This window comes from Mytilus trossulus, chromosome 14, assembly GCF_036588685.1.
Source record: "Mytilus trossulus isolate FHL-02 chromosome 14, PNRI_Mtr1.1.1.hap1, whole genome shotgun sequence".
In the NCBI taxonomy this organism is placed as follows: domain Eukaryota; kingdom Metazoa; phylum Mollusca; class Bivalvia; order Mytilida; family Mytilidae; genus Mytilus; species Mytilus trossulus.
In genome coordinates, this window is record NC_086386.1 from 23,461,077 (window position 1) to 23,475,636 (window position 14,560).

Genomic DNA, 14,560 nt, shown 5'->3' on the forward strand with positions numbered 1-14,560 from the left:
AATGGGGATATAATCGGTCAGGAGGGTTACAATTACTTCCCCCAAAAAATCTTAATGTACATAAAATTTACATGGTATCTCTCTTTGTATTTTAAAACAAATTCGTAATAACAAGCTTGTTTTTGAATGTGTCTTTGTAAAAATTATCAAATCTTTGGATCAGAATACCATGGTTACGTTTAGAGAATTATAGTAATTTCTAAACGGAAACCAATACTACAAAAGAAATCAATTTTGATTCAATAAGTCCCATGATATTTTTCTCATTTCCTGACTAACGAACAATTCCCTGAAGAGAGCATTATTTACTGACCTAAGTTTGCCCTTTAACTTTGTTTATAAGGATGTTTACTTCTTTTTTGTGGATATTAAAAGAAATAATATGACTTTCCGTTTTCAAAATTGATTTAAGGTTACTTTATCCAATTAAAGTAATGTAACAATTAAAAAACCTGTGAAATTTTTGGGCCGTTGCATTACCTATGTAAATAAAAAATCAGTCAGGTAAATAATCTATTATTGTGTGTACATTTACAAAATAAACGCGATAACAATTCAAGCTACAATTGTTACCGTTTCTATTGTTAATCTTTTCATTCATTCATTTCAACGGTTTCCACGAGGTAATTCTTCACACTTGAAAATACCGCTATTTACAAAAAGTAATTTGCATATCAATAACCCCCGATCGCTGAATGGCTAATTCTGATGCGCCTGCGCAGAAACGACTGATCAGCTGAACGGCGCTTATTACAAACCACAAATCCTCATGTTTTCAGTGTTAAATTGACATTTCGTAGGAAAAGAGTTTATATCAATGTGACAGTTCACAAAATGCCCAGGACCTTTTTAGTCCGAAGAACAGCATTACAATTTGAGACTCCATCATCAACAGAAAGTGAAGAAGAAAGTGAAATTAATTCTACTGAACTTCACGTGAACCGCAATAATAAAGGTATGTTTATTTCATATGTAATCAAGCATGAAAATGATGGCCTTTAATATCTTCTTTATTATTTAGATTTTTAAACATCTTTTTAAAATTCTATTAAATTAATACCGTTATTTAAACATAACGGGTTTTGTTAAAAAGGTATCAAAATTAGCAACTGTTTGACAGAAATATCTAGCACCTGTATCCGACGGGCATCTGTCAGCATCCGTTAGAACTGCAGACGTTCATTATGATCGTAATAAATCAATGTTTTCACTGTCAAGTAAATCCTTGGTCTAGAGATTTTATTTGATAAAATAGGGATGTTTATTGCCATGTCAGATACAAATGAGTATGATTAATTAATTATAATAGTCTTATAATCATCGTGTATATGTGTATTATCATGAGATTTGTGTATTACTGTTAATATATATGTCAGAATGGTTAATTAATGAAGGTTATCCACACATGGGAGAAGTATGTTTATTTGTTGGCATGTGATTAAGATGTTTTGTTTCAGTCTCCACAAGATTTCCCCATTTGATGATAGAGATAATATAATTTAAAGACTTTTACCAAAGATTTGTATTGCAAGATCTTACTTTACAAATCCTAGCTTTTACGAAGTTCTCTTATGTAGCTGAAATCGAACCAAAAGGTTTTAGGTAATAACGTTTCCTCAATTAAGTATCCTTTTAGATATGTCTATATGTATTCAATGTTAATGTATCAAAATTATAAACGTTAAGTTTCAGAAGACTAAATATATATATAAACTTTGTTTTAGGATATATTTTAAACAAATATTTCTCTAGGAAGAAACACTTTGAAATTTTATGTTTTGGATATATATTGACCTTTAAGTAACATAAAACATGTTCCTATACTTGAATATTTTGGTAAAATGGCTCAATACGATCTTTTAGGGATAATGTAAGACTTGTTGGTCTAAGATCACATTCATCTTTTTTCTTTCAAATTCATATACATGATGTACAAGAACGTACTCTTGGCCGGTTTTTTTAATAGTGTCCACTCTTAGTAGAAATTTATGGACTAATGTACTAATGTATTATTTGTTAGATCAAAGTTAAAGAAGTGTTTATGTTACAAACTTTTCAATAGGTAATGATAAAGACCTTGATTAAGCAATGACAACACAAAGATTATACTGTTTTTACAGTTGATTTCTAAGTTTCCATAAAGTCTGGGAAACTTTAATTACCGTGCATTAACACATCCGATTGAATTAAGTTCCCACCAATTAGTTTTTATTGTAATTAACCACGTAGCGAACCAAATCGATAAAATTCCGACATTTAAACAAGATTTACACCTCAACAGTGCGAATTCACCTGTCGCCTCGGTCCTGGAATCGTCTGCACCGTTAGAACCCTGCATCATTAAAGATAAGACCGCCACACTCATATAATTCAAAACTTCAATTTAACTTTTGAAGACCGGTTAGAAGTTGATTAAGTTATCATACCCTAAAGGGACCGCAGGTTATAAATTAAAAAATAGATAAGAAAATTGTATTTCTTTATTTATATAATTATGTTGTCAAATAGATTAATTTATTTGATAACTGTTGTCTGTTACAAAATACGGCAATTAGATGTTTGTGTTTTCTATATAAATATACCTACTGTACATTGTCCTTACATTTTTATAAACAAATATAAATAAATAATTTGTCATGTTATTGCTTAAGGCATGTAATAAATATACACATACAATTTTATATTTAAATTTTCTCTTTCAAATTTTAACAAATAATCATTTCAAAGTCATTAATTATTCGGTAACATTCAAGATTTAACATCTTTGAAGAAAGAAACTTTTTAGAACGAATTTAAAAAGATGTTTTTTTCAAGAGGTATTTAAAACCCATCGGAACGCGCCAAAAAATTCAAATTACAATGTCCGTGAATAATTAATATAACGGTTGTCGTTGATTAAATTTCATCATGCATCTAGCATCTGTCACTGGCAGTCAATTGCAGTTTTCTGATAATCTCGTATAGGCTCCAATATTGATTTTGGCTATTTTTCATTAGCCAGGCGCTGTATCCGCGTTCTGGGATTGGTCGTCTGCGGGATCAATAACGGTCGTCTGCCAGAAAGCTGTATTTAAGGAACCCTTTTCTATTAGCATATTGATGGCGTTACACAATGATTAACGATTGAAATCAGGAAAATGACTCTATTTTAGGTACCTAGTTGTAACAGCTGCGGAGTATTGAAATTTTCTGAAATAAGAAAGGTCTTTGACGATATCCAATGTCGTGCAGCAGACTTATGTTTAACAGACAATTGATTTTTAAATTTGGCGCTATTTGATAGATACATCTTTTATACTGTCGGAATAAGGTTGCCGTATATATACCTTTATGTATTCTTACAATTCGCTAAAACGTTTTTCACATGCGTGGATACTGAAATATCTATGTTGTCAAAGAAACTGTCTAAGCTTTTATTAATATCATTTTTGATAAATACCCGTTTATGAATGTATTAAAATATCTCTTATTCTAACACAAAACGTGTCAAAATTAAGACGTTTTTATCTCATTTTTTTCGCCTATTTGGATTACGGTAACGGATTATGATTAGAGTGAAAACAATATGTACCCTGTATGTTGTGACAACGGTGGTCCGTAGTATATGCAGGTAATCCCGGAAACAAATAAGTGATATCCAGAGGATACCGTGCACGATACAGTTAGGGATAAAGGGATTATTTCTTAGTTTACATACTGATACCCGTATTTGGTTATTTCATTACTTTCTAATCGCCATGATGTAAGTGGATAACGATTTCTATACATATTTGTAAATCGGGTTGAATCCACTGATTTTCGGGTAATAAGTTGCCGAGCAAAGGCGAGTTCGTGGTTACAAATAATACAGGAATCTTCTATTATATAAACTTAGAATATGTTTTCTTATCATCGGTATTTAGCTAGGAACCCTGCTTTACAATTTCTCGATCGTACGTATATAGAGCTCTTAACCAAACGTTTCTGCAGCCAATACGTAATGACAAAAACCTCCTTATTGGAACAGTTAAATATGTCAAAGGTCTGCTTGACTTTAATTGAGGCAGTTGTAATTGAATGACATATTGTAGGAATAAAAGAATAAAAATAAGCTAAATTTTGGACTATTATTTGAACTAACTAGTATAATAGTCCCAGGCTGATTTCACCAAATTAAGTTATAAATGGAATAAGAAATACAGACACACGGTATACACCTTCAATGCGTTTCCGCATGGGTTAGTATCGCAATCTTTCAAAATGATATCAATTATTAAAATGAACACGAATTAAAGTTCATGTATGACGATTTTTACCTGTAAATATGCCTTTGTTTGATTATATCTTCTGTTTTAAATAAGAATTAAGAAACATCTGTGTAGTTAAAATAAAAATCTTCTGTAAACAGCGACAGATGTATAGCAGAACATATAAAAGTACTATTCTAAACTTGTTTTCAGAAGGTAAATTCAAGAAAGTGAAGCTTATAATGTTATTTTCACCTTCTAGGTATTCGATTTGTAACTGTATTTTTGTACGTTTCACCTGGCTTAAAACTATTTAAAGATCTGTCCGTTAAGATACAAAGTAAAAATAGTCGTAAAAAATGGGTCTTTATCAAGATAATTTGGTAACAGTTTGACGGCTCGATCATTTAATGGGGCGAGTCTTGCGTAACGAAATAAATGTTTTACACTGATAACAATAAGAGGCTTCCAAACTGTGAATAAAACGCTACATGTAGCTATCATTTTGGTAGACATGTAATCTTACGAGACTCGCGCCCTTTTCTTCATAGACAAAACATATAAGATTCTTAATGTGAATAACATCTGCCTGTATTTACAAAGAATATATATTAGGTACGTAAATACTTTATGATCATGTGACAAAATTAACATAAACGCTAAAATGTCATCCACCGTAGATAAAAATGTAAAGTGAACGGGAATCTAGCTATTCACTTGAGTTTTTTTCTGTCTATGTAACAGTCAGAAACCCAACATAAAATAAGACATGAATACGAAAAAAACGAAGTCCTACATCCCTGGTTATATTGTTTATCAAAAACATGACCCTAAATCTTCTTGGTGAAAAAAGGAAGTCCCGACCCCGTTACAAATTCATTATTTATCTAATACAGGACCCTAAGTCCTCTCGGTGGATAAACAATCCCATTTTTTTCGAACAAAATTGATGTTATTATGGGATTAGGCTAATAACACAAATATTTAGTAGTTTCTCAATTGACAAGATGTCAACACTATACACGTTCTTCGTTGTGAAAATTCCATTTTATCCTACAACGGTTACTTGGTCATATTTCCTAATCAAATTTGTTAAGTAACACCTATTGAATTATTGCCCGTTATGTATTTGTGGTATTTGTTGAAATCTTAGCACTTCCTTCTTAAACGGCGATAAATTAATTAAAATGATCGGTGATTTATTTGTCTGATAAAAAAATCCAATCGATTTTACTGACACTTGCAATTACCAAAAGTTTTATCCGATTTGCATTAATAAATCCAAGACATGATATTTCCCCGTAGAATTGAACTTATTATTTGTATCTTCAACCTCGAAAACACAAACGGATCAGTATATCTATATCAATATATATGTTCCTGCACAAAATAAAAGAAAGCTTTCCATCTGAGATTAAGAAAACTTCGTAAGACAACCAAAATTGGTTCTGGGACAACTAGGCAGAAGAAACATGAACAATCATACTATGAATTGTCGTATATAAATCATCGTTTCATTTAAGTATAAAACTATTTTGATTCGAGCGCTGCTGACGAGTCTCGTGGGACGTGCACAATAATATTATTATATTTGAATTGACTTAGAGGAGTTGTTATAATCAGTGTAATTATTAAGTTCCGAGTAGACGTACGTGTATACTGTTTATATCAGAGCGAGTTTGCGCGAGGGCAAGACTTCTATGTATTGAATAAGATTCTAGTATAACATTTGGCGCACACACAATCGCGCATAGGAAGATACAAACTCTTGACCGTGACTTTAAGTTAGTTTGAGAGGAAAGTAATTAGTCATCCTTCGTGAAATGTTTTATATAATAGTCAAAGATCAAAATATTACAAAGCAAACACTTTAATAAAGTTTACGAACTTTTAATATGAAAGAAATTTTTGTAATGTTTTTCATAGTCGAAGGTTGACAGCGGTCAACTTTTTACGATCGATTATTGACACGCGAAGAAAAATGACCCTTCTAAATTTTTTGTGTCATTTTGAAGATTTTGAGAAGTACAGAGCAAATACGAAAAATTATGGCCTTTTGTTAATGGAACAGTTAAAATGTAAAACAGTTAACCTATAAAATAGCAGGGTTCTTTACAAACTATTTAAATTTGATAACCCAATACACCATTGAACGGGAAGTTGGAATGCCGGGTTTTGTTCCCACATTGAAAATTCTGAATGAATGGGAGATCATCGCGACGAGATGACCGTTAATTTAAAAGGAATTCCATTCAACATTTTTACCTTGAACCACGGTATGACCAACTTGTTATTTTCTAACACCTGTCGCACCTTGCGCTCTACCTGACAGGTAGAAATTGTTTGGTCGTTATAAACATCCAAAGACAGATGTGACACCTTTCTTATGAGGGTCAGAGGGGTGGTCCGCGGGGAGTCTAGGGAGTATCTATTCTTCTTTATAAAAAACTCTCGCAATGTTTTGGCCAGAAGAAAAAGTCAAGTAATTTGAACATCTGCCGGTAGTGAATCCAGGCCAGTGTCATTCTTATGTCAAGAAGTAATATCTTTTAAATTAGGTCAAATCAAAACCCTAGAGTACACTAAGGATAATTTATTCTTGACATCCCATTATTATTAAAATTAAAGATTTGTTAAAATGAATGCACAGGAAATGCAAATCATTGTGTGATATATTTAAATATTTCCCAATCATGGTCCTACAAGCATTCCTTCAGGCATATCGTTTTAAAGTTAAGATCGAAAAGTTATAACTTTTTACGCAAATTTATTTTTGATGATGCTTGACTTATTGACACACGTGCTCGTCTCGTGAATGAATTTTAAGCTATGCATTCTATTTTTCATTGATAACGGCATTGAATTTGTTATTCTCATATTTTGCTTCAATAATCACACAAGCAGAAGAAACTAAATTATTTTCTTTTTAAACCAATCTGATTTCGTAAAATTGGTCACAGAAAGCAAATATTGGAATAGTCGCATAAGGACAACCGTCCTATTACAAAATTTAAGCGGTATAAAACTTCGTTTTCAAGAAAAAAAATCACCCCATAAACACCCCCCCCCCCCCAAAAAAAAAAACCTAAGAAATAACACCAAATAAAAGAAAATTCAATGGATAACCTCAGAAGTTAGAAGGAAAGGCGATATATTCAGAAACGGCCACCCACTGATCACAAAGTCAATCACCATTGATAAACTATTTCCAAGTGTCCATATCTATTAAAATGTCATAATACCTTAATGTGCAAGACCTGTTGTGAAGTAGTCAAAGAAATGCAACACGTTGATTTTTTGTGACAGCTGTAAAGAGATCTGACCAACATGTTGCCACGGTTATTTTTCGTAATTGTGTAAAGGATAAAAAAATCAAGCTGTGGCAAATTGATAATAAATGCTATAATTTAATATATTTTTATACCTTTAAATGTTTATAGAACTAAATTATCGATAAATAACAGCTTAACCAAATAAATACATATACATGTAATTGTTTGTATTCGATCATCGACTTCAACACATATCAAGGGTAAATCACAGGCGCTTGGGTCTATGATACATTTTTTTTTTTTTTTTTTTTTTTTTATTAAAATTTTCAATTTTCTATATTTATAATACATATCTATCACTTCTGTGCATGTCTCACCTAGTTTCGAGTGATTTAAACGACCCAGAGAAAATACCAAATTTTACTATCCATACTAAGAAACAAAAAGGCAACTAACTCGACGCCATTTTTCTGCTATCTATAAATAAATAGATTGACCTACCTGGATTCCCCAACGATTTCTCAGGGAAAACGTGTCTTCCTTGTCCTCAGATCGCACACATCATTGATATTTATCAAATTGGTATTGTTCGTAACATTTTAAGTCCATCTCCAGCATATAATAAAAAGATTTTAACTATTTTGGCTATTTTCAAATTTACGTGCCCGGAAGTTGATTGTTTTTCCCGAACTTTTGTCAAAGGGAAGTAATATTTTCCCGGACTTTTTCGGAACATCTCTCCAAGTACGTAGGAAAATAATAAAGTGATACGATGACTTCCGAACTAATACTATATATGTTAACAAACAGATATGATGAACAACGAATAAAATCAAGCCCCTAACTTGATTGTTAGTGGTCATAATCTTTTAATTTTCAAAAATCACACAATTTTGATTTTATGTTAGAAAGGGGAACTACAAAATTTGGAAATATTGTCCCCCCTTTTTTTTTTACATGACCCATGTTTTGTAATAATTAAAACAAAGTCAATAACATGGAAAGAAAATAATAGTAAATGTCCTCCCCCCCCCCCCTTTACACCAAACAAATAAAAATATCAGATCAAATGGTCAATGGTTTAATTTTTTTTAATTCCTCTCATAAGTAAATTTTGTGTGATAATCTGTATATTCATAAATTATCATGAATCAATGTTCTTATGAGTAACTTCCTTTGGTTGAATTGCCATCATTTCAGACTGAATATGAAGATTCTTTACCGGCAATTGGAAATTTGCGCCTTTTTGGTAAAAGTTCGGAAATCATCGTATCACTTTATTATTTTCCTACGTACTTGGAGAGATGTTCCGAAAAAGTCCGGGAAAATATTACTTCCCTTTGACAAAAGTTCGGGAAAAACAATCAACTTCCGGGCACGTAAATTTGAAAATAGCCAAAATAGTTAAAATCTTTTTATTATATGCTGGAGATGGACTTAAAATGTTACGAACAATACCAATTTGATAAATATCAATGATGTGTGCGATCTGACGACAAGGAAGACACGTTTTCCCTGAGAAATCGTTGGGGAATCCAGGTAGGTCAATCTATTTATTTATAGATAGCAGAAAAATGGCGTCGAGTTAGTTGCCTTTTTGTTTCTTAGTATGGATAGTAAAATTTGGTATTTTCTCTGGGTCGTTTAAATCACTCGAAACTAGGTGAGACATGCACAGAAGTGATAGATATGTATTATAAATATAGAAAATTGAAAATTTAAATAAAAAAAAAAAAAAAAAATGTATCATAGACCCAAGCGCCTGTGGGGTAAATAGCGTAAAAGACATTCATTGAATGCAAATACATGTATTCTTTAACAAAAGCTGAAGATTGTCTCTCCCCTTCCATGTGTGTAACTTTAAATGAATTAGTTGTATTCGTTTCATAAAATTAATTAAGCCGTCTTCTCTATTTTAGATTTCTTTTTTCAGATTTGAGCGTTCCTGAAAGTTCAAACGACATTCCTCTGGTAGAACCGAGAGTGAAGGAAGAAGAGGTCGAAGTCGAATCTGAGGCTTCAAATTTACCAGCAGTGGTATCTTGCGATAAATCACCGACCTATCTGTCAAGGGCCATAAGCAAGGTCATTACAGTGGACTCGGTTACTGGGGCCATTGAAAATAAGACCTCGTCGGTAAACACTTTCATTAAGGAAGAGATACCAGATCCGGAACTTGACGCTGAAGTAGCCTATCATACTGACAGGTCATTTTCTAGTTCCACACGTGACAATAGTACATGCTCTAGACCTATCAGCATATCATCGGTGGAAAGCTCCGAAAGTCAAGTTAACCATAGCAACACGTACAGTGATATCTCAGAATCGAGTTTTCAAGAACATATTCAAGGAAGGATTGCACCATTATCGCTTCCTCTGATAACTCCTCATCAGCCATTACCTCCCTTTGCTTCTCTGGCTTACAACGTTTTTATATCATCTAGACAAACAATGGGTGAAACATTGCAGGAGACAGTTACCATGGATACACAACCAACAACAATAATGAAACTTCCTCTTCGGTTTCCATTAAACAATGATCAGGATCAGTGCTCATATAAAAATGACAGACTTACACATGATGGTCAAAAGTGTGTGAACGAACAAATAAAAGACACGAGAGTGAAATCAACGGAAGAAAAAAGTGAGAAGAAATCCGAAACTTCAGAACAAAAACAAATCAAAGACAATTCAAAAGAAACAATCAAAAGTGCTCCCAAAATATGGAACCCTTTCCATCATGTATCTACACCAAAAACAAACAAAGTGCTTCCTGTTTCACCGGCATTTAACTCTCCTGTTAGTCATATTGTAAATAATTTAAGAAGTCCATATTTGCCCCCACCTGTTGTTAATTATGCTACTCCACTTATTGCAAATTCATATCGTCATTCAGAACGACTGGATTCACCTCAGATGAGAACACCAGAAGCACGTATTTCAGAAGCTGAAAGATGTTACAACTTCTCGTACAGTTCGAGATCCCCGTTCTTACGGGAACCAGGCAGTTCATTTCAGACGGTTCCACAGATAAATGCTTCTCAGAATTTAAATTCTGTTTTCTCACCAAGAATACCTAGTCCATTTTTACCGTACAGGACCCATTGCACACCCGAATCTTATGCTTCAAGTACAGTGCCACCTTCGAGAACGTCAACTCCTACCATAACGCCACATCCGACAACGCCAATTCATCGAATAACGCCAATTTCATCAACACCCATTCGTTCAATACCAGAAGCTCATATGCCAAATGCACAGAAACGTCCGTGTACACCAGTGTCTGAAACACCAAAACGACAACGTATAGACAATGTTCCATTCCAAATATATAAGGAAAGTCCGACGCAAAGTTTTGACCATTGTTTTCAGAATTTGCCGTACCGATGTTCTAGCACACCAGTCATTACGAGCAATGATAGTCAAAACCAGGAGAACACATCGGTGAACAGGACACCAGTCACTCATATGCAACAGAGGGCAGCACTGCAGCATGGATCTCCTATTCTGACACCATCGTCTATCTCCAAAGAAAATATACCAAACCAGAGTTCCAAAGTCGTAAAGGTATGCATATATTTGTGTTCTATATATTTAAACGGTTAATATAAAGTAATAGTTTACGTAGTACATTATAGAACATTTTGTCAAATTATTCATCAATCTCCTAGTACCGTTTTTCCTGACCCCGTCTATATTATTTTCATAAGCGCCAATTAGCTGTACGGAATATAATCACGAATCAAACTCTAAAAAGTGTTGAATAAGTTGAATATTTATGCGAAATAAGTAAAATATAAAAAATGGGCTCGTTTCCACAAACACCACCGAAAAGTGTACAATGCAATCTCTTGCTCATGACATTTTTTTTAATGGCAACATGACTTGATTCAATGTTTATATTTTTTAGACACAACAGACACCTCAGAAATTTGAAGTGATAAATGGAGGTTACGGTATAAAGAACCCGTCATTTGTGCCGCCAAAACCTGCTGATATTACAAATATACAACAAGGTATGTACCTGTAAGATATACAAAAGACAAAAATGCTATACAGGGGACATCACTCCATGTCTTCAACACTTTTAGTCACTAGGTGACGTTGTTTAGTACTTGGCACGCGCCGAAAACTGAGAAAAGTGTGTCGTATTTTAAATAGACAATTTACCCGTCACAGTTTCGCGCTGTTTTCTTATCTTAAGATGCTTAAGTAAAGACCATATGTCACATTTTACTTCATAATTAAACATTTCCTCGTCATTATTTAAATGTTTGATTAAAAATGACTAAATCGTTAAAAGTTGCCACTTGACAAATTTCATTATGATTTAACTTTATTTACCAATCTGTAAAATGTCAATAAAGATCAGTGAAATTCTTTTCACAAAGATTACGGTGCGATACTGGTCGTAGGTAAACAAGGCACCTGGGTTCAAATTGTACAATTATACAATACAGTGAAAAGTGTCCAAGTCAATTCAATTATGTAAATTTTAAATACGCCTTGTAGGATGTGAACTTTATATAAATTGACATTGTTTCAGTATTTGAAAGTGTATTGTCCCTTTACAATAAAAAAATCTGTTCTTTTTTAAAGATAAAATATACGCCAAGTATCTCAATTTTTTTTTAAATGGAACACCGTAAACAAACAAAAAATGTCATATAGCCTAAAAGGCACATTTTTTCTCTCTCTCATATCGGGGCCTTTTATAATCGACTTTACGGTATCGGGTTTGGTTATTGTTGAAGGTATTTTTTTGTGATATTCAGCAGTTCTTCAGCTATAAAAAATAATGTTTATTTTTATTTTTTTTTATTTACAGACGAAAACGGGAAAGGAAGCTTCATGTGCAAAGTGTGCGGCAAAGAATTTACCATACAACGGTTGCTTAACCGCCATCTGAAATGTCATAGCGAGGCAAAAAGATACTTGTGCACTTTTTGTGGGAAAGGTTTCAATGACACTTTCGACTTGAAACGACATACTCGTATCCATACAGGTACGTTAAATAATACATATTTGATATTCATAAATAATAACATTAAATAACCAGTGTATTGTTGTCAACTGAACTGTGCTTCACTATAGTGTACTAATATCTGTTTAATCACGTTCGTACAAAATCGTGTATTATAGCCTCAGTTCTCGTAAAATAAAATAATCTATAACTCTTAGGCTTTCATAGAACAGTAACACTGGATCAGCAAAATATATTTTTGAAGAGTATAGGTTCCGCATCTGTTTTCATTTACCACCAGAAAGTCATAAAAGTCGGCATTTTAAAAAGGAATACAAACTGTTGCTTAATGTTAAATGATTGTTGTTTTCATTTGAGGTTAACGTGTCAAAGCATCCATCGCCGCTATGTAGCCTTTGCGCTGATTTGGCGTTGAACAAAAACCAATCAATGTTTACATCTCCGCGATGTAGCTATATGCGCTGGTGCGGCGTAAATCAAACATCAATCAACCAAAGTTTACATCGCCGTGATTTAGCCTTTTGCGATATTGCGGCAAAGAGCAAACGCCAATCTATCAAATTTTTCATCGTCGCGATATAGCCATATGCGCTAGTGCGGCGTAAAGCAAACAAATAATCCAAAGTTTTCATCGCAGCGATACAGCATTTTGCGCTAGTGCGGCATAAAGCAAACACAGATCATCCAAAGTTTACATGGCAGCGATATAGCCTTTTGCGCTAGTTTGGCATAAATAAAACACAAATCAACAAAAGTTTACATAGCCGTGATTTATCCTTTTGTGCTATTGCGGCGAAGAGCAAACGCCAATATATCAAAGTTTTCATCGCCGCGATATAGCCTTTTGCGCTAGTGCAGCGTAAAGCAAACACAAATCATCCAAAGTTTTACGTCACAGCGATATATTCTTTCACGCCAGTGTGGCATAATTAAAACACCAATCAACAAAAGTTTACATCGCCGTGCTATAGCCTTTTGTTCTAGTATGGTGTCAAGTAATCACCTAGTTTACATCGCCGTGCTATAGCCTTTTGTTCTAGTATGGTGTCAAGTAATCACCTAGTTTACATCGCCGTGCTATAGCCTTTTGTTCTAGTATGGTGTCAAGTAATCACCTAGTTTATATCGACGCAATAAAGCATTTTGCGATAGTGCGGTTAAAAGCAAACGCCAACCTTTTAATTAACCAATGTTAACAACTTGAACTTTTTTTTTTACTCACTTTCACAATTATATTCGTAAGCATGACACACCTATGTTCTTTATTTTAGGTGTAAAGCCATACAAATGCGAGCATTGTGAGAAGGCGTTCACACAGCGATGTTCATTGGAATCGCACAGTCGCAAGGTACACAGTATGGAACTTAGCTTTGGTTACAAACAGCGACGCAACAAAACGTACGTTTGTGAGGATTGTGGGCATTCTACAACGGATCCGGAAGTTCACTTCAAGCATTTAAAAGATCACCATCCTAACTGTCCAGCGCTTTCCAAACCGCATGATAAAAGACATTTCAAATTCCAGGCAAATGGAAGACCCGCTGGTTCGCCTTTACGACTAAGACACTAACTTTTGTATATTTTTGTTTCTTGTTATTGTTTCAAAGTATTATTTATTTTCCGTCCCATTGTTGTATATTAAATGAAATACGTTTGTATGAAAGATAGGGCTACATTTGACAGTTCAAGGGAAATGGCGTGCAATACATAACCTTGAGCTCTTTGTTTATATGTATAAAGATATATCATGAATGAAATCCTTGAATGAACTGAATTCCATGTATGCTGTTTCATTATGGGCATGCACCATTAAAGTATGAAAACTGTGTTTTTTACGTTAGAATTTGTTGTTATAGTAAAAGTACAGAAGATACTTAATTCATGTTTTTTCTAACCCTCGTAAGTTTATGAACGAAAAAGGAAAAAACGACGAAAAAACCCTGAAAACAAACATACAAAAGTACACAAACGCAACATAGAAAAAAATACTGAGTGACACGAGCTCATGTCGGGGGTCTCAATTCATTGGTTGTCTTGGGGACTATAAGATTGAAGTCACGCTTTTCGATATCCAAATT

General features: G+C 33.6%; 1 protein-coding gene across 1 annotated transcript; it reads left to right on the forward strand.

Annotated features, from left to right (window-relative positions):
- The first annotated feature begins 724 nt into the window (after nt 1-724).
- LOC134695812 (mucin-2-like) lies at nt 725-14,310 on the forward strand. Its single transcript, XM_063557230.1, has 5 exons — nt 725-955; nt 9,432-11,065; nt 11,409-11,514; nt 12,327-12,503; nt 13,754-14,310. The coding sequence occupies exons 1-5, from the start codon at nt 835-837 to the stop codon at nt 14,050-14,052; spliced, it is 2,337 nt and encodes a 778-aa protein (XP_063413300.1). The 5' UTR covers nt 725-834; the 3' UTR covers nt 14,053-14,310.
- Nucleotides 14,311-14,560: the final 250 nt, after the last annotated feature.

Excerpts from the sequence above, each read along its gene's own strand:
- LOC134695812 (XM_063557230.1), top strand. The coding sequence starts at position 835 with ATGCCCAGGACCTTTTTAGTCCGAAGAACAGCATTACAATTTGAGACT. Across the intron at positions 11,066-11,408 it reads AGAGTTCCAAAGTCGTAAAG|ACACAACAGACACCTCAGAA; the intron begins GTATGCATATAT and ends TATATTTTTTAG. Across the intron at positions 11,515-12,326 it reads TATTACAAATATACAACAAG|ACGAAAACGGGAAAGGAAGC; the intron begins GTATGTACCTGT and ends TTTTATTTACAG.